We start from the raw sequence: 20,408 nt of genomic DNA, 5'->3' as shown, positions 1-20,408 counted from the left end.
TAACCATTCTACTGATTTTGTTGGTTCTGTGGGGTACTTGAAGGTGACTTGTTCTTCCTCTTGGGCTTACCTTTGTCTTGCTTTATTTCTTGTGCTAGTGCGATCCTGATGAGGTCATTGTAGTCAGTAGGGCGTAAGGCTTTCACGTCGTATTTGATGTACTCATCCAAGCCAAAAAGGATCCTCATCTGACTTACGCAATCGACCACCAATCTGCAAAATACATTCAGAAAAAGACATAACAAGAGTTTCATTTTGCTCGAGATCTCGCCAGTTTTATTTCAACCGATTAAGGTATTGCAATGGCATAAAATGCTCCTTGAGCTTAGCCTTGAAGTCGATCCAAATGTAAGACGATGGCTTGCCATCATTGGCACGCTCAAGATGTTCGGTCATCTATGCCTCTTGCTAGGCTTGATACCAATTGATGTCATCACCCAACAAATACATGGCAGCCGTCAAAACTTTAGTGCTAAATTGATGCAACCAAGATTGAATCACAGCGGTATCCATCTTATCGTATTGAAAGTCAACTTTTTAGTGGCTGGATTGTTGGAGTCGTCATCTCTACATGGTCTACGTAATGACTCTACGATTGCCTCGGGTGGATCGTCGTTTGAGGAGAGGAATTGGTAGACGTTGCAACTCTTGTATGTGTAGGTCTCTCTGGGCCTCACACTCTACTCCATAGCCACCCTCTTTTCTTCAACAACTATCCTTTGAGCTTCACGCTCCTTCTCTAGAGCCATTCTTTCCCTTTTAATTGCGACCCGCTGACCATCCTATGTAGCATCATCTCCACCATTGACTTCATCAAAGCCTCCATAAAGGTGGTGCAATCCGTGGCCAAGATGGGGATAGAGGAGGAGCTAGAAGTGGTCCTCTTGGTGTAGCTCATCACCTTCACAAAAAGTATACATTCCGCTTCAGGTCATGACCATGCACCGAGTACTGGGGTACTAGATCCTTGGTAATGCTGGAATCTGCGCGTAAGGAGGCATTTATTGTTACCCATGCTCAACTCCTTCTTGTGGTACCCTTGCTGGCCTTTCGCTCACACCAAGGTTGCTTTTTCCCACCTCATGTCGATTGGCCCGTTGCAATGTGCAAGGTCCACTCTCGATGAGTGGAAGAGAGGATCTATGCACAAACTAGAGGGATCGGCACGCCTTTTTTTTTGTTTGCAAGAAAAAGATCCTTCCATTATTTAAGAAAACTGCCCAATCGGCTACACGCTGCCCCTTTGAGAGAGGGCTACATCAAAATGTGAGAAGACTCTTGAGATGCCAAGATCAGAGATGCCTCGGACTATACTTATTGGAGCTACGTAGACATAGAGAGGATCTCTTGAGGAGGGGTTCAGAGAGGAAGATACAACTACAGCGGCATATTACAAATTTCTTTCGGCCACAGGTTAAGGAGTTGGACTAGCAAGCCCCATAGTATAGCCACCAGAGGTACATTGCTTGAGTGGGCGATAGAGTTGGGGCCGTCCCCCCCCTCGGATGAGGGGGCCTTCTCGACATGGATGGAGAGTACGACATAGGATCCACACCATACTAGAACGACATGAGAGACGTCCCGTTAGAGTGCTCACTATAGAGGACATTGATGTTATCTGCCATCGTCTTATGAGAGATGTCGTTGAATAGTGATGTGTACGATGCGTACCTCTACTGCCAGAGAAGCCCTTATATGTATCCCCCTCTTCCATGCCATAGGCTACTTCCCTAGACATTGTATTAGACTCACCAAACATTTTAAACTTTTGGTCTCATAGGTCATTTTGGCCTTTTGAAGACATTAATATATCATTTCATATCATCTCTCTCTCTCTCTCTCTCTCTCTCTCTCTCTCTCTCTCTCTCTCTCTCACACACACACACACACACACACACACACACACACACACACACACACGCACGCACACACGCGCGTGCACGCACGCAGAGTAGAGCTTGGGAGAGCCAGGAGGCCTAGGATGAGGGGATGCTCCCATTGATAGAGAAGGTTGTAGCAGAGGATCGGATCTATATTGGGGAGACATGGGAGACGCCCTGTGCAGACTCTCAGCATGGAGGACATCGACACGATCATGCAGCGGACTGATACACATATCCACCATTTTGTATCTATTCTTTGAAATGCACACCCATTGTTTGTATATGTACCTCTCAGGCTCTTGATACCCACGACTAGAGCTCTAGTGGTGTTTCAATTTACTTAGTTTCATTCTTTCTTTTTATCCAGACCTTGTATCAGATTCACCATGATTTAACTCTCTGGTCTCATAGGTCAGTGTGGCCTTTAGAACACGTTAATGTAACATTTCAATTTCAAATTTTCTCTCATTTTGGGGCGAGCTGTGGGCCGGTGCCATAGCCAACGGAACTGCATTTCGGGGGGCTGAAACGAAAACGTGGTTTCCTCACCGTTTCGGACTTGAAGGAACTTTGTTTCGGACCTTTAAAAAAAAGGGTCAATTGGGGGGAAAACGTTATTTTTTCCAGATCGGTGTCTTTACGAGTGGTTTCATGGGGAGAGCGAACAGAGGCGCTGCAAGTGTTTGCACACATGAAAAGGTATGCAATTTCCGTGTATGTGAGCCCTTATTTATGTTGATTGTTGCTCTTCCCAGGCTTTCTAAGAGCTTGTGTGGGACTATCGGGACTAGGTGGGCTGATTTTGTGCATTATGTGCGCACCTTGCAGGGCTCAAAGGCTTCCACACTCACCGTGACAGACAATCTACGATCTATGAAGCATTAAGTTTGAAACTTTTCAATTAGGTCTTGTTGTGTTTCAATCATGAGAACACCTATAGCCCCTCCTAGGCCACTTGTTTTATGAAATATTTTGTTTATATAAAAAATGTTGTTTCTTGACCGTTTATGCCTTGGACGAAACTCCGAAACACCAGTTTTTCTATTTTTGTTTCTGCCGTTTCCGTTTCGGGTGGTAACTAAGGCTGTGGCTACATCGGTTTATCCTCTTAGCCGCTCTCCCACAAAAGCGGTGGATGATATTACTCTAGAGGAGGTATTTAACGGTCGTAAACCTACTGTCTCTCATCTTAATGTTGTTGGTTGTGTTGTTCATGTTCATGTGCCTTTAAAGAAGAGGACGACTTTGGATGCCAAGTCCAAATAGATGATCTTTTATGCATGCCTCACGTTCCAAAGGGTTTCGGTTTTGGAATCGTACTTTGGAGGATATTGATCTCTCCCATGATGCTTGGTTTGAAGAGATTAGATTCAGGTTTAAGAATAACTTATCCTTCAAGGCGAAGGGGCTATAAAATTGAGGGTAAGTCCCGAGTCGTAGGCAGATTGTGTGATTGGCCATAGAGAAACAGTTGTAATTTGATAGTTTTGGAATAAATTAAGAACTTTAGCCAATGACACTGGCCTTGTGGGCCAACAATCTTCAAAAAGGAAGTATGTCTCTTCCGTGTTGTTTACAAAGTGCAAGTGTGATCTTTTTCTATTCGGTTTGAGTCTTTCAACTTCTAGTCTTAAGCGTTAGACTGGATCATTCCGACTAGTGGGTGATTAGAGCTTTCATCCATAGATCCCCCTCACATTTTGTGTGCAAATCAGCCTCAAATCTTCACCTTGATGTCCATATGCAGCCCATCCAACCAGACCTAGTACCTTTTGAGAGAGTTAAATTCTTGCTTTTCCTATGATTTGCCATGGAGTTGCAAGCAATGCTAGACAAGAGGGTGTCACGTGTCTTGTCACCTGAGATAGATATATGCATGAATTTTTGTACCTCGTTAGACGGTGAAATACACACATAGGTGATATGTACTAGAATGGCCATTTGTGAAGAAAACCAATCCATGGTTTGGATCTCGTTTTTCTTGTTGAAGGTATAGTTATTGTTGCTAAATTGGCTTTATTTGACAGAAAAGTAATTATTGGAATTTTAAGTGAGGGTTCTTCTCACTGGAGACATCCGAGTACAGAGTATTCCTAGTGTGTCATTTAGACTAATGACGAGAGCATTGTGAAAGGGAATATTTGTAAGGCCACCAGGAACGGGTACATCTGGTGCGTCACATCAGATGGGTGACAGGGAGCATCGGGAAGAAGTATCCGACCATCCGGGAACGGACATCTCTGATGCGTCATAGGATGGGTGACATAGAGCACCGCGAAGGAGATTGTATTGTAAGTTCGGTAGGAAGTGACTAGGTGATGGGTATTCTTGATGCGTCACAAGGTTGGTGACTGGTGCATCGGAAAGGGGATATCCATAGTCGAGAGGAAATTCCGAACTGTGTTAGAATTATGCACAAGGAAAAGCAAGCACTTGAATGAAGATGGGTTCAGAGGAAACTTTGAGAAAAAACAGATGCTTTCTAAGGAAGCGGAATTTTTTTTCGGGAAAGCAGATGCTTTCCCGCGAGGAAATCTATGTCTGCATTGCAACTGTGCATGTGATTGCATCCAGGGACGCCTGGGAAGTGCTGTGAAAGCATTGTTTTTAACTTATAAGGTTTTATTGAGTTTTTGGACAGATTCATACCATTTTTAAAGGTGACGGGCCGCCCACTTAATAAGTGGACAGCATATGGTTAAATAAAGCTATATAAACCAGCCAGCAATTTTTCTCTCTTTTTTTGGCAGAACAGCGCACCCAAAAAAAAAAAAAAAAAACGGCCACGATCTCTGCATGAGTAGCCTGCGCTCAACTATTCGTGCCGTGGCTAGGAGCTATAAAAGCATCACATGCCCTCACTCAGAGGGGAGATCAGTTCTTGCAAGAAGAAGATGCTGCTCTTCATCCGCAAAGAAGACGTTGCCGGTGATGCCCATGGTTGCCCCAAGTGTACCAGATGTTGCCAAGACCCAGTGCGCGAAGAAGTGCCTACGGAGTGTGTTTCCATCGCGACAAGTTGCCGTTTTTCTTTGTTTTCAGCCCATAAACGTTGTAGATGGGGCTGATTTACGAGAAGGAACCCGAGAACACACCTCTTTTGTGTGTAGGATTGGAAGAGGAGAGGATTTTCTATGGAGAGATCTCTTCCGGAGAATTGCTTTTCGAGAACCGAGTTGCGTTTCGAGCGTCGAGACTTTGAAGGTAATGATTTTCATGTTATGAACTCTGAGTATTTGTTTGCAGGTGTACTTCCTCTTAGTGAGGGAGTAGGAGCAGAGGAAGACACGAGCCTCTGCAGGAGAAAGCGCTCTGAGGAACTAGAGCCAGATCAACCCAAGGGTTTCGTACCCAATTTTGGGAAGCAGATCTACGGATTGGAGAGAGGTAGTCTCTAGAGTCGTGATCGAGAAGTTGAGATTTCCAAGTACGGACTTCGCGTCCGGGGAAAGCAGAGTTGTTCTGTGGAAAAATGACTCTGGAACAAAGTCGGAAAAGAGTTGCAGGGATGCCATGCCTTGAGTCGGGAAGGTGAGACCTAGAGGCAAGAACCTTGATTCTTGAGGATTTTGAATAAGGAACGGAAGTTCCTTGGAATAGGGTTTTGCCCTAGGAATTGGAAGCTGAGGCTTCCGAGAACCATCAAGTCTTATTCTAGAACGAACGTGGTAATACGTTCGGTTCAAGTGCTTGTATAGATTTCTCCTCAGTAATGAAGATACTATTACGGGGGGGGACCAGCCCATCTTCTGGTCCCCAATACTGTGTCGATCTTCTCACACTCTCTCTCTCTCTCTCTCTATATATATATATATATATAGATATATATATATATATATATATATCTATTTCTCTCTATATCCTCTGGCTTCAGTAATAAGTGATAAATCCTATTTATCAGAATGTATTTTTTTATTGCTATGTGCTCCCGATTGTGACAGTTATCAACAAAGTCGTCGGTGGAGACTACCACATGAGTTGGGAGGCTCAAAAGTCAAAACATTCTTTGTACTGTTGAGCTTTCCATCTTGCAAAATAATAATGTTTTATAAAGGTTTCCATGTGCTGTTTAAATAAGGATGTAAAACTTTATGATCCATTTGCTTGCTCGCAACATCTTTGCATTTCTTTGCCCTACGCCCTTCATCATTGTTACCATAAACAGTGTCCTCAAGGACCTTTTTCGTAGCTTGAGAATTATTCGTTGACACCTTTCGAACATAGTTGCAACTTCTTTGTGCCACACTGCTTGCATTCTCTCGTCAAACATTGTTGGGAATGATACAGAGCCTTGGTAGGCTTGGTAGGCTTTGGACGAAATAGTGACTCCTAAGTCTCATAGCTTGGTATTGTTGCTATAACAACCATTGGTAGTTACTATCAGGCTGCATATTGAACACCTACATGCACATACTGAACCATGGGGTTTGGCTCTCCTTAAGAGATTGAATACATCCTTCAAGTAAATCATTTGAACATTATAGATGCACGAATAAGTGTAGCGGTCCTTCAGCTTGTGAACAAAGTATTATTTCAGGTCCTCAAAGCACCGTAAAGAAAAATATATCTTCGGGGGCTTCTCTCAAAATTTCCAATAAAGCTCAACATGCACAATGCACATGAAACTTACACATTGAAGTACAACCGTCTCTACATTTAAAAATTCAAATAAGGTTCGTTGACAATGAAGTGCAAGGTGTTCTAGAAACACTTATTTGTGTACCTACTTGGCTATAGATATTACAAGAGTAACTATGTACTAAAAGTACCTATGTAGGTAGTGTCAAAGCACTATATCAGGTACTCTGGGAGAACCTCTCATAGTGGTTTTGTAACAAACTGCTGACGTGTCAAAACCCTAATTCTGCCCAAAACCCTAACCCTAAAATCAGAAACCCTAATTCTGTCCAAAACCCTAACCCGAAGCGAGCACTGAGTCAAGGCCCTCACCAGCTGAGGTCTGGCCTCCGCCCTGGTTGGCGTTGCCCTCGTCACCAAGTCCTAGCCCTTGTCCTGGTTGACTTGACTGCTCTCGTCCTCGCCCTGGCACTGGTCTCGTCTGGTCGCCCTTGGCTCTTCTAGCCCTCTCCCTTGGTAGGCAGCTAGCTCTCGCCCTTGGCACAGCTAGCCCTCGTCCTTCAGAGGTTAGGGCCCTTGTCCTCGCCCTTGGCAAGCTGCTCGCCCTCTTGACACAGGACCAGCAGCTCGACCAGGTCCACCTATTCGCCCTCGACCTGGTCCAGCAGCTCGCCCCGCCTTCGACCAGCAGCTCGCCCTCGTCCCTCGTCCTCGTCCAGCAGAGAGAGCTCGTCCCTCGTCCTTCGACCGGCAAGTTGGCAGCGCGACGAGCTCGTCCTTCGTCCAGCAAGGCAGCGCGAGAGGGTTTGACTCAGCCTGCTCGCCTCAGCCTACTCGCCTTCGCCCTCGTCAGGCTGCTCGCCCTGGTCCAGCTGTTCGCCTCAGGCTGCTCGTCCTCGTCTACGCCCTCAGGCTGCTCGCCCTCGCCCTCAGTCCAGCTGCTCGCCCTCGCCTCAGGCTGCTCGTCCTCGCCTCAGTCCAGCTGCTCGCCCTCCAGAGAGAGAGAGAGAGAGAGAGAGAGAGAGAGAGAGAGAGCTGCACGTGGTGGGCTCTAGTGGGTTGATTTTCCACTGTGACAAACAACTCCCCACCATAAGCAACCACCATACTTCCGACTACAGTGGTCGCTTAAGGTTTACAGAATTGTAGGTACCTTGCAACGCATGCCCCTTTTTGGTGCCCAAACATCTTGAGCATTAGCATCGTCCGCCTTCCTTGTGCAGTGTAGAGGAAACCGCTTGGAGGGGATTCCCAATCTTGCTTCAACCATGCGTGCAACAAACTCCGCAGGCACAGTAGTCTACATCGAGTCGCGAGGGTCGATATCCGTGGAGACTCGAGTAATAGTTTCTAGCCTTGACGGAACTATGGTAAGAGCTGCTAGGTAGGTTTTCTTTCTTTGTTTGCCTTTTGTTTTGTTTTGCTTGTTTTGTTTTCTTTCACCTTGCAATTCCTCGTTTGCTATGTGTGTGTGTGTGTCACAAGACGGGCACCATGTGCCAATAGGAAAGAAAAGACTGAACAACTTTAAGCACTTCAAATAAAAACTGAACTGAAACAGAGAGAGACGACACACGACACCGAGTGGCGGAATTCCACCACAGAGAGTATTGGCCCCAAACCTTGGGACCCCTTTCGGTATTTCTTTATATTGCATCAACACAGTATAAGCCGGTACTCCAGACTCTACACCTTCTCCAGGAAGCATGCCAGAGAATGAGCCCTAACCTCATATTTAAAGGCCCTTGGCCTGAAAAGCAGTTACAGTGAAAAGCCTTCAAAACTCAAAAGCTTCTGGTCCAAAAGCAAAGCCAAAAAGCTGCCAGCGTAAATCACGGAAATCCGTACAGCTTGCCACGTCATCATGCCAGCGCAAAACACGGAAATCTCCCTGCTGCCCTTAGGGTTAGGGTTAGGGTTAGGGTTTTTGCAGTTTTAGGGTTTCTGGCAGCAGAATTAGGGTTTGCAGGTTTTAGGGTTAGGGTTTTCAGAATTACGGTTTCAGCAGCTAGGGTTTTTGGCAGAAATTAGGGTTAGGGTTTCTGCTCTCGGGCAGCCACGTCATCACTTTGTTTAGGCCCCTCGGCCACATATGTAAGTTGGCTCCATTCTTTAGGCTTTGACATGTCAACAGTTTGTTACAACGTGTGTGTGTGTGTGTGTGTAGAGTTGGTTTGCATGCTTCGTTTTCTTCATATCTGTCAACTGACTGTGGGGTGTGTGTGTGTGTGTGTGTTTGGGTGGGTGCATAGGTGTGTGAAGTTTGTTTTTAGTATATGTTTCTTTTGTTTTATTTTCTCGGTTTCTTATTGGTTGTTATCTTCCCCTGTGTTCTTGCCTTGTTTGATTCCTGGTGTACTTTGCATTGGGTTTATTTGAGTTTACGTTTGTTGATTTGCCTCTATGCCCTTGACTCGCTCTTCGAGGTTTCTACATCAGGTTTTCAAAGCTGTTGTGGGAGGGAAGTTCAGGAAGACAGTGAAGGAGGCTAAGGGCAGCTCTGGTCTTCAAGAGCCACCTTCAGTGAGTGGACTGGTTTCTACCTTGCTGGTTGATAGCTCCTTGTCGGCTCCAGTGCAGTGCTCTGTTACAAAGCTTGTGGCATCCTCCTGTAGTCTCTTGGTGATGTCAATTGCCTCTTCTCCCTCGTCTTTGTCACCGGCAGCTCTCTTTCTTCTATCTATACATTGCTTGCTGCTATTAGGTTCTACTAGCTGGTGGGCAATGGCCGACGTTTGAGCTCTTGCCATTGCAGATGTTCTTTGTTCTTTTCACCGTTGGTGGCTTCTGATGGTTCTTGTTTTGATTTGCATTAGAGGAGTTTACTCTTGATGGAAGTGTCTATCTTTCAGAGGCTGCTGTCATCCTCTCTCCACTTAGCTTGCCAGGGCACGTTTTAATCTTTTTACTCTCTCTAGGAGAGGTTTTGACCGTGGCCTTCAGTTTTTACAATTGCCATGTGGCTACTTATTTCCAGTTCTTTACAGTTTCCAAATTATAGCCTTCGGGCCTGCTTTATAATCAGTGATGTACTTGTCCTTTGGATTGGCATCATTTCGGCGTTTTGAGGGACTTTTCAAGTGATAGAAATCAGCCTCCTTTGTTGTGCGTGCGTGCGGGCAATGTGTGTGTGTTCAGGCCTTCTTGATGGGGAGTTGACTGACCCTTGGCCACTTGGGTATTCTGTCCGCCAAGGTTGCCCCCTCAGTGCCTTACTGTATGCCATTGCCACCCACCCCTTGTTGATGTATTTGGATCATTTGGTTTCTCTTTGTCATCTTTACGGATTGCAACGAACCTCTTGAAATGACTTTCTTGGGCAGGCTTATGTTGATGACTCGTTATTTATGCCCCGCAATCATGAAGATAATATGCACATGACCATGCAGGCATTGGATACATTTGGGCTTGCGGCAGGCCTTAAAGTTAATTTCCGAAAATCCAAACTCTTCGCCTCTCAACGTACGGGAATGGCACCGTCTTCTATGGCCCGGGGGTATTTTTGATCCGAATGTCATGGTCCACTACTTGGGGTACCCTATGGGATGGAAGGTCGCTGCAACCCAGCAAGTGGATTTGGGTTATACAACGCCTCAACGTCAAATTGTAGTATTGGAAACTGTCCACATGGCCATTGCATGTTTTATGATGGCCTATGTTTAGTTTTTCTTCCCGTTGTTTCATTGGCCTTGTCATCGCCTCTCATTGCTGATGTCTAATATTTTATCTCAATTGTGGCGCACTAATTCCCTCAAGAAAGGGCTCCGTTTACTTTCAATGAAGAAGCTTTGCACTCTGAAGCGTTTTGGAGGATTAAATATTTTGGACCTTCGTCGCCATCATCTGCGAGGAAGGCCATGTTATTGCCTACCCTTGCACAACAATCCCAGCCTTGGACTCTCATGATAGCTTCATCGTGTCAGCATGTTACCACTTCCGCCTTTGGTTATCGGCAAATGTCACTCTGGGAGACTGTGCTCGGCAAGATGATCGGTCATATTCCTGGTTGTTGCTTGGAAAGCCGTTACGGCTCATCTTTCATGGAATGGCAGGCAACCACAAGACGAGAATTCGTTGCGCCTGGAAAGTATTCATTGAACCCGAGCTTTTGCTCTTACTCTTGTAGATCGGTCGCCATGCCAGGCTTACTTCCTTTCTTGTCGTGGCGTGCGCACGGTGGATGATGTGGTCGACATGTATGGCAATTTGATTCGTTATCCTCAGGCGGCTGCACACTTTGGCTTGGGCATGCATTATCGTCAGTTCTGGGGTGAGCTTGAGCGCATGGTGGCTGACTTCTTGCCCGCTCCACCATTGGTAGTTGGATGCCGCATGTTGGATTGGACTTTATGGGATACACCTTTTGTTGGCATTTCTGCCCGCAAAGTTTATGCTTCTCTCCTGCCTCGATCTTGGCTGGCTGACCATTGTAATACATTATGGTCTTTGCAAAAATCAGATTGATGGTGGAGGAATGCTCTTACTACAATAAATGACTCTCGAGCAACGTGTGCTCCTTGTTGGCACCTTCCTTAGTGCGCGCCACATCAGCTCTACTCGTTGTGCCAGATGTTCAGCCTCTGATGAGACAATCAGACACCTGCTTTGGGATTGTCACTTTACCAGGGCCTTCCTGGATTGCATATCCGTGTGTATGCGTCTCCATTTTTTATCGGCGGTTTTCAACCGACGTTTTTGGCTCTTCGGCATTCTCTCAGATTCCCTTCCTTATTTTGCAGCCTTCTTTACTTGAGTCAGGTTTTGGTTGCTATGGTCCTTATGGCGCCAACATAACTTTCGCGTATTCCATCAGCAAGATGTGGATCCCTTTCCTCTGTTCCGGATTTCACTTGGGCAATCCTTACATTTTGCACTTGATATTGGGGACATATCCTTGGATGTCCTACAACTCTACTATGTGTGCTTTTAATGCCTTCCCCTTTCAGAACACTTCTGTGTTCTTTGTATTTGATCTTTGTGATGGGTTTTCCTTAAGCTGAGGTTTCCCATCTGTAAATTAATTCAACATTTACAATGTGTGTGTGTGTGTGAGAGAGAGAGAGAGAGAGAGAGAGAGAGAGAGAGAGAGAGAGAGAGAGAGAGAGAGAGAGAGAGAGAGAGAGAGTGGTGTCTGTTTGAGGACTGTCGTGCCAATCTCCTGTCCTGCTCTGTCGTGCGAATTTCCTGCCATCGCTGAACGGTTTTGCCCTCGCGAGTGTGTGTGGACTGTACAGGAGAAAAATTTTATGTGCACCCGCAACCCTCTGCGTCTAGGGTTTTCTGTAGCGCGAACAAGCCCGTGTTGTGGGTTTCCTGCCGACACGAACCCTAACTGCGTCTTCCCATCTGTTGTTCTGCTGTATAGTGACGAGCTGTGTTGCTTGGTGACAAGTTGCATCTGCGCCATCTGATTGTTCTAGGCGTTGCCTCCTCTGGCTTTACTGTGCGAGTTTGGGTGCAGACAACGTGTAGGAGACTCTGTCAGCTCAATGATTAGCTACTGTCTAGGGTCAATCATCAATAGATGTTACAGTTTCTTGTTTTTTTTTGAAGTTGCTCTGCTAGCATACAAGGTGCAGGGTTTTTTTTGTACAGAATCTTGTGCAGTAGTGACAGGTGTTCTTCATAGTTTTTGAATCTTTTTTAGTGCGGTTTTCCAGGAAGTGTTGTTTTGAATCTTTTTTAGTGCGGTTTTCCAGGAAGTGTTATTTTGCAGATGGATGCGCTCTGTGGGAGATGTATATACTTATGAGGTCTCTGTAAATAGCTATAAAGGGAAAAAAAAAGTCCTTTGTAGCGTAAATTCCGTCTGGGGTTTTTTCTTCGGCCGTGGTCTCTGGCTGTTGTATGTCAGAGTTCTTGTGTGTTTTCTAGCGTCGTAAAGCCATGGACAATGTTTTTCAAGCGTCGTAAAGCCATGGACAATGTTTTGGAGACTGCATCTGAAATCAAAAGTTGTTTGTATGAAGACTTCGAAGAGGCCCAGAAAGCTTGGAATGGTCATGCACTCGCCCTCGAGGTGCATATTTCAATGCAGGACCTTATGGATCCGGTAGCGCAATATGCCATGAATGCGGTCATCTTGTTTTTCCCGGGCAAAATGCCCATCGTGTAGGATGTCGGACAATGGGTTGACTTCCTTCTCAAACGCTAGGCTATCCGAGGCGTTTATTTTGGTGCTCGTGGTTTCTACGAAGTTTTATTGGCAGATACTGAAGTTAGAAACCTTTTGCTAGAAATGTCTTCCCTCTTTTTTGGCACGCAGATGACTCATGTTCTGCGGTGGGCACTCACAAAGGACTATCAAAGTCTTATTCGTCACAAATGTCATGTGTGGGTGAAAATTGTTGATTTCCCTCGCATGTGGAGACATTTCCTTCCGCTGTTGGCCGCTCAGCTTGGTAAGGTGATTTGCCCTTCGAAATTGGATGCAAACACCAACAGGTTTTGCATTCTTTGGGATACGGACAAGCATACCCCTGATGGTATTATGGTGGACTCGTGGGACCCATGGGTGGGCAAGCGTCCTTTTAAACTCAAATGGGGCAAATTTGCAAACTCCTGTTTTTGATGTGGTAAATTTGGTCACATGCAATTTGAATGTCCAGGACCAGTTTTACAGTCCCCTCTTTCAGCTGTTCCTTCGTCTACCCCTGCCTCTATAGGCAAATCTGTTGGTGAAGCTAAACTGAATGGAGCCTCTACTGTCAAGGTGGTTTCCAATATGGATAAAGGAAAAAACAAGAATCCACAGTCTGTTGAGGTTGGGAATGGGAATGCCGCGAAGGGCAAAAATGTTGGGTCAAGTGATGTTGGATCATGGGCAATGCCTAAAAAGACAGTGAAAATTTGTACTCCACTACTTTGGCTAACCCAAATAAGAATGTATCGTTCTAGCAACTTCCCTGCAATGACAATCGCACGTTGATTGATGCTTGGGAATAAGCGATGCACTCTTATAAGAATGTACTTTTGGGTGAGACTTCCACTTCTTAGGTAGATTCTGTGGACAAGTTTCTTGCTTTGACTCAGCATGGGTTATGGTATATATGTGGTGGATGGAGATGTCCCTATGGGCACCTCGACTTGATCCCTGTGTTTCTTGCCGCTGTATATCTGATTTCTGATACACAGTCGCATTAAATGCATTTCATACAACGTGCATGGGCTATGCAACCTTGATAAATGGAGATTGACCTGGCACTATGTACATACATGTAGGGTAGGCGTAGTTGTTTTGCAAGAACACAATCAACATGACTTTGCTGGCAGTGTTCTTATTTTGCTGGTTATTGGATTGCGTATGCTGGTTTACAAGATTATTCGGGTTTATTGATGCTGGTTCAGCATGAGCTTCAGCCTGCTCTGTTGTACAATGATCTGCAGGGCTGCTGGATGGTGGTTCAATGCTTGTTGAATGGTCAAGTATATGAATTTGGAGGCATTTATGCGCATACAGCATCTGGGCAAAGGGCTGCCTTATGGCGAGACATCTCTTCTCGCTCATGGACTTCTAATGCATTTCTTTGCGGTGATTTTAATAATACCCCTGGTATGGATGATAGTACCACAGGAAATTTACAAATGCTGCTTGCGGAAAGACAAGAATGGAATAATCTCTTTGCTTCTACTTAGATGATTGATCTATGGCGGTATTTGCATCCAAATGTCTCTGGGTTTACTTTTCAACATGTTGCTCACTCTTCTTATCCAGCGCGGTTGGATCGATGGTATTTACTTAACTTGCAACAATATGAGGATTTTGTATGTGACGTGAGCATGGATTACACCTTGTAGTTATCGGATCATTACCCTTTTTTGTTGAACTTGAGCTTTGGGCATTCTCTTTGTGATCGGCCTCTGCCTAGGAAACGTTTGCTGCATGTTAACATTGCTCATCTCACTCATGAGGTTTTTTGTGACATGATTTATGATATTATTCCCTCTCTGCTTGCTCACATGCATCTTGATCTTGATGCTGCTTGGTATCGCTTTGTTATGAGGGTGCAAAGTGTTATTTATGAGCATGGCAAGCATTATATGCAGAGAACTCGGGGGGATGTCAAGGATACGAAGCAAGCTTGTCAACGGCAAGTATTGGCTGATTTGTGGCCTTTGTCCAACTCCGACATCTCGGAGTTGTGTGAAGCTTGTGTGTGTATTCAGCAGAATGATAAGCGGGAAATTCCTAAATGGCAGACGTGTGCCCGTCAACATGCTTTTATGGATAAAGGCTGCGCTTCGAAGCAATTCTTTAAGCATTTGCATCATGCAAGGGTCTTACAAGCAATCAAGCGGGTTATACTTCCCTCAGGTGTTTGGACTGCTTCCAAGCAGGAACTTGCTGATGTCATGGTTTTGCATTATTGACAGGTGTTTGCTGCTCCTTCTCAGGCATCTTCGGCTGTTTGCCATGCGCGTCAATTGATGCTTACTTTTGTTCATTAGATCATATCCCGGCAAGATGCATGATGCCTTGAGGAACCATTCACTAATTCAGAATTGCATAGTGCGTTGTTGCATTGGGCCATTGACAGTCTCCCGGTTGGGGTGGGCTTACTATGGAATTTTTCCTCTCCTTCTGGGACGCTCTTGAACAACCGTTGCTTTTCATGATAAATGCAGCATGGGAGAAACAGGATTTGCCTCTTTCTTAAAAAGAAGATTTACTTAAATTGTTGCCTAAGCAAGCGCTTTGCGAGCAATTCTCTCTCTGGTGCCCTATTACTTTGATGCCGATGGTTTACAAGATATTGCTAAGATGCTGGTGCACCTTATTAAGGACCATCTTTTTGCAAGACTCCATCAGGCTCAGTATGGTTTCATTCCACGTCGTCAGATTATGGACAATCTGGCCAATGTTACGATTGACATGGAGTATGCTAAGTATACTCAGCAGGATGTCTTGGTGATGCAACTTGCAAGTTGATATTGAAAAGGCCTTTGACATGGTACAGTGGGACTTCATAAGTTCATTGCTGCCACGATGAGGTGCCTAGGGTTTGGTCCTAAATTGGCCAATGTAGTTTATTTCTTGTATGCTTGTAGTACGTCTTCGGGGATCTTGGAAGGCAAATTAACAAAATCTTGGCCTCTTGGCTGTTCGGTCAGGCAGGGTTGTCCCCTCAGTGCTATGTTGTATGCTATTGCACTCACTCCCTGTTGATTCATCTTGATCACCTGACCTGTATTGAGCGTCTTCATGGTTTACGGTTACCCTCGGGTCGCACCTCATTGGCCAGGCTTATGCCGATGACTTGTTGTTTATGCCTCGTAATCAACAGGCTGATGTTGGAGTGATTATGGAAGCCTTGGAATTGTTTGGCATTGAGTTAAGTTTTATAAATCAAAGCTTCTGCCTCTTCGTTCTTGTGATTGGCATAGTCTATTGTGGCCAGGTGAGATTGTGTCTCCAAATGTAATTACTAGGCATTTGGGTTATTCAATTGGATGGAATGTCACTCACTCTCATAAAGTAGATTGGGTTACTCAACGTTTGAATGTCAAATTGCATTACTGGAAGTTATCCACCTGGCCGTTACATGTTTGTCTGTAAATTGTACAGAGTATCCTGATGGCATATATTCAGTTCTTTTTGCCATTAATGCACTGGCCTCATTGTTGTCTTCATTCTCTTATGTCGGACATTAAGTCCCATTTGTGGCGGACCCATGCTCAGAAAAAAGGTTTGCGCTTGATGTCGATGGAGAAGCTTTGCACTCCTAAACGTCTTTGTGGTCTAATATCTTGGGACTTGTGCAAGCATGTTCTTGCTAGGAAAGCTATGTTGTTACCTACACTTGCGCAACAAATTCAGCCATGGACTTTGATGTTACCTCGGTCAGCATGTTGCTACTTCCTCATTTGGCCATTGGCAATCATCTATCTAGGAGGTGGTGTTTGGCAAGATGGAAGGGCACATTCCTGGATGTCCTCTTGCTTCCACTTTGGTATCGTCCTGGAAAGAGGTTACGATTCATCTATCGTGGAATCCTCAGCGGGAAAGTGGTTCGATTCGTTTGGAGAGTCTCCATTGGAGCCGGGCATTCTCTCTTACTTTGGTCGACCGCTCACCTCGCCAGGCTTACTTTCTCTCTAGTCGTGGCATTCGTTTGGTTGAGGATGTGGTCGATGAGGCTCAATATACTTTTGAGTTTCCCTTCGCCGCTTGCCGTTTTGGATTGGGCATGCATTACCGTCGGTTTTGGAGAGAACTTCAAAACATGTTGCTTGATTTCTTGTCCGTCACACCTTTGCCTGATGGTGATCGCATGTCTGATTGGGATCTTCGGGAAACGTCTTTTCAAGATATTTCTGCCGGTCGAATTTATGCTCTTCTTCTACCACAACCTTGGTTTGTTGATCATTGTAATGCCCTTCGGCACATGCACAAATCTGATCCCCGGTGGAGGAAGCTTCTCTCTGCCTTTTGGAAAAGCCATTTTCCTTTGAAGGAGCGATTGTTTTTTTGGTGCTGTTTGCTTGGAGTGCTCCCAATCGGCACTTTTTCTTATGGCACGTCATATTCGCCCTTCTTCTTGTGTCCATTGTTTGATTGCAGAAGAGAATGTCTGCCACTTGTTGTGGGATTGTTGCATTACTAGAGATTTTCTTCGCCGTGTATTGGCTTGTATTTGGCTCCGTTTTCCAGGGATTGTCTTCCACAAAAGGTTTTGGGCATTTGGCATTTTCTCGCCGACACTACAACGTTTTGCGGTTTTCTTCATGTGGGTCAGATACTGGGACATGTTCCATCGTACTCATGCAGACCCGTTCCCACTGTTCAAGTTTTCTCTTAGGCAATCATTACGGTTTGCTTTGGAAGTTGGTGATATCACCGCACAGATGCATCAGCTTTCCTATGAATGTTTCTAGCTACACTGTATAGCTGAGTGGTTATGTGTTCTTCCCCTTGTATATGATCCTTTCGGTGGGTTTTCCTCGCTTCGAGGTTTTCCACTAGTAAATTAATCAAATCGATTTACAAAGAGAGAGAGAGAGAGAGAGAGAGAGAGAGAGAGAGAGAGAGAGAGAGAGAGAGAGAGAGAGAGAGAGAGAGAAATGAAATGAAATGTTATATTAACGTCTTCAAAAGGCCAGAGTGACCTATGAGACCAAACTGATACAAAAGTGGTGAGTCTGTTACAATGTCTGAAAAGTGTGAAAATGTGAAAATAAATGCGAAAAACTAAATACAAAGTATTAGATAAACTTCTTAGGAGCATTCTGGGTGTCTGGCTAGAATGCTTCTAATCCTTTGTTGTAGTCTCCTCCGGTGAAGTGTGCTTCTGCATCTCGGTCGTGGTTGTCTCGATTTCCTAAGCTCAATCGCCCTGTCAATGAGGGTGCCTTTGGTATGAATGTGGGTACTCCTTTGTGCTCGCTGCTCGCTTCTCCTTCCATTCCTGCTTCTCTCGATCTGAAGAAATCTGTGATCTGCCTCTGAGGCTGTAGTGCTCTTTGTCTTCTCATTAGATTATCCCTGTGCCGATGTAGTTCCAGTAGGTACAGGCCTAAGCACCTTTGATCTTGGTATTGCATGACTCTATCTAGAGAGAGAGAGAGAGAGAGAGAGAGAGAGAGAGAGAGAGAGAGAGAGAGAGAGAGATTGATTTAGGTGCTGTATATTTATCAGATCCGGCTACTCAATGGGCGTCATATGCAATACGAAGTGCCATCCTCAGTGCCAGAGGAGGAAGAAGGCTTTGTAACTCTGGTGCGATATACTGCAGAAGCTCGGCAAGGAAGGGCAATGGCCCTCTTTAACTGGAAGTTGCTAGCAATGGAGGTTCTACCTGAGGAGGATGTGGTCTTGGTTTTGCTCATCTGTATAGCGACACAAAGGGCGGTTGCAGACTTGGGGGCAAAGACGTTGAGGAATTTGTACAGGAGGAAGCATGTGAAGAAGGCAGAGAGGCAGAGGAATTGGGGCTCAGTAGTGATGGGAGGAGGCCAAGAGGTCCCTTCTGAGCTGATGTTTTGGTACGTCAATCCGGAAGAAGTGCTGGGGGTAGATGAAGCTGAAATGGATAATGAAGAAGTGCTCCCTAAAGGGGCCAGCGAGCACATGTACAGGGGCACTAGTTGGCTATACACTGGGAGCATGAAGGGCCTCTACAAAATGTCAAGCAAAGGATCATGTGAGTCATTTACCTATGAGACCGGTGATCACCACCAGTCATTGGCGCGATTTGGGAGCCAAACCAAAGTTCCTGTTGCAGCTTCTCGCTAGCTCCTCACTAGCCTTGATGATTACCCTCATCAGCTTATGGGGAGGAGAAGCAACTCCTATTGCATCTTTTTGTTCATCTGAGAAAATTTAAATTGCCAACTGCCCCTTTTCTCATGGTTTAGATTGGCAGTGAGAATTGATTTCTTTGCTTATCAATTTTCTCTGCCAAGGTAAGCGATGCAACAAGCAGTGCAGTCTTCTATCATCATCATCACCATATCCTTGACGACCTGCGTGCAAGTATTCCTTGATGCAGGTACCTAAGACACACGAAACATGGGGAGAATAATTCAGCCATGAGTCTTTCTGAGTAGTTTATCTATGTACATTTTACTGCTTGAAGTTGGATACAATAAGACTGCTAGAAGGTTTTCTTGAAATCAGGATCATGTATTCTAAGTGACTGCTATCCCATGTGAACCAATTTTTGTAGCTTCATAAAGTCCCTCCAAATATAGAAAAGTCCAACTTTATTGTGGTTTCAAGACATGACTGTACAATCTCTCTCTCTCTCTCTCTCTCTCTCTCTCTCTCTCTCTCTCTCCATTTTACACCTCATGAACCCTCATATGATTATATATCTTTTGAGATGAAGTATTATGTGATGCTGATGATGGCGATGATGAGGATGTAGGGTAGGTTTACATACATACCTATCCACTCTAGGTACCCCCATTTATTTCTATTTTTATGTTTCCCCCAGACATTGTACTAGTCACACATGGATCTAACCTTTTGGTCTCATAGGTCATTTTGGACTTATGAAGACATTAATATAACAATTCATTTCATCTCTCCCTCTCTTAAAATACTGAAATACTCTCTCTCTCTCTCTCTCTCTCTCTCTCTTTGTGGAATGTTCCTACAACGGCAAAAATTTTATTCTCCTCTTCCCTCTAGCTCCCTCTTGAATAAGATGTCTCGAGTTCAGTACTTGTCGGATCGATCTTTGAGGTCTCTTGGGATTGTTCATACGACATCCAAAGTTCTCGTGTGTGAGCATGCTTGTATGGTCGTTGTGGTTCTGCTTGTATGAATAAGAAGAGGAAAATGGAATAACCGTCGTATCATCCACGCGTGGTAGACCGGTTGTCCCAGAGTCGTACCATTGTGTGCACAAGTTAAAAGTTGGGGAAAAAAATTTATTTTTGCTTCTTGCTCGGACTATGGTTTGGTGGTGTTGGTCAAAGACGGCTGGTTTTGGTCGGAAAGTTCAAGTCTGAGGGTCTTGATTGATTTTGCAATGGGAACAATTCATGTCTGAGGATTGGTTGTAAATGCTTCACTTGAGGGTCGGTTGGGGATTTGGATAATTTTTTAGAATGTGATTTATGACAAATACGGTTGCAAGTGGTGGATCGAAAGATGTGTGCGCCAAAATAAATGGCGAGAGGATAGATCTCAAGATGGGGAGGTTTCTGGGCCTTGATCGGGTTCAAAATGGGCAAAAAATGATCACTTTTTTTTTTTTGTATGTTTGGGTTGATTTGGTGGTTGGCGAAAAAAGCGAGGGGTGTGTGTGTGTGTTGGTTGCATGTGGAAGTGGCACACGGCACCCCATGTATCCCATATATAATTTTTGAACAGGGAAGATTCAAGTATGCATTCAAGAGGAGTACTCTCATGGTTTCACAAAGAGGGAGAGACCCTTGAATGAGTTTCCCTCCCTTGGCTATGGTGGATATGCTATGTAGGATCTTTTTCCTTGCAAGGTT

General features: G+C 44.9%; 1 protein-coding gene across 7 annotated transcripts in view; it reads left to right on the top strand.

The window, feature by feature from the left end:
• LOC147432087 (enolase (DUF1399)) overlaps positions 1–19,180 on the top strand; it is a 60,599-nt gene extending 41,419 nt beyond the window's left edge. For 5 of the 7 annotated variants that reach the window (XM_086492097.1, XM_086492103.1, XM_086492098.1 and 2 more), the window contains 2 exons: positions 8,901–9,083; positions 18,097–19,180. In XM_086492097.1, coding sequence (XP_086348223.1) covers positions 8,901–9,083; positions 18,097–18,693 — 780 coding nt within the window. In that variant the 3' untranslated portion in view covers positions 18,694–19,180. Of the gene's footprint in view, positions 1–8,900; positions 9,084–18,078 lie in introns of all 7 variants that reach the window. The other 2 variants (XM_086492099.1, XM_086492100.1) reach the window with 2 other exon arrangements.
• Positions 19,181–20,408: the final 1,228 nt, after the last annotated feature.

This window comes from Adiantum capillus-veneris, chromosome 20 (assembly GCF_014529385.1).
Source record: "Adiantum capillus-veneris isolate H3 chromosome 20, ASM1452938v2, whole genome shotgun sequence".
NCBI classification, from domain to species: domain Eukaryota; kingdom Viridiplantae; phylum Streptophyta; class Polypodiopsida; order Polypodiales; family Pteridaceae; genus Adiantum; species Adiantum capillus-veneris.
Note: the sequence above shows the minus strand (reverse complement) of the source record. Positions and strands in the feature narration are given on the sequence as shown.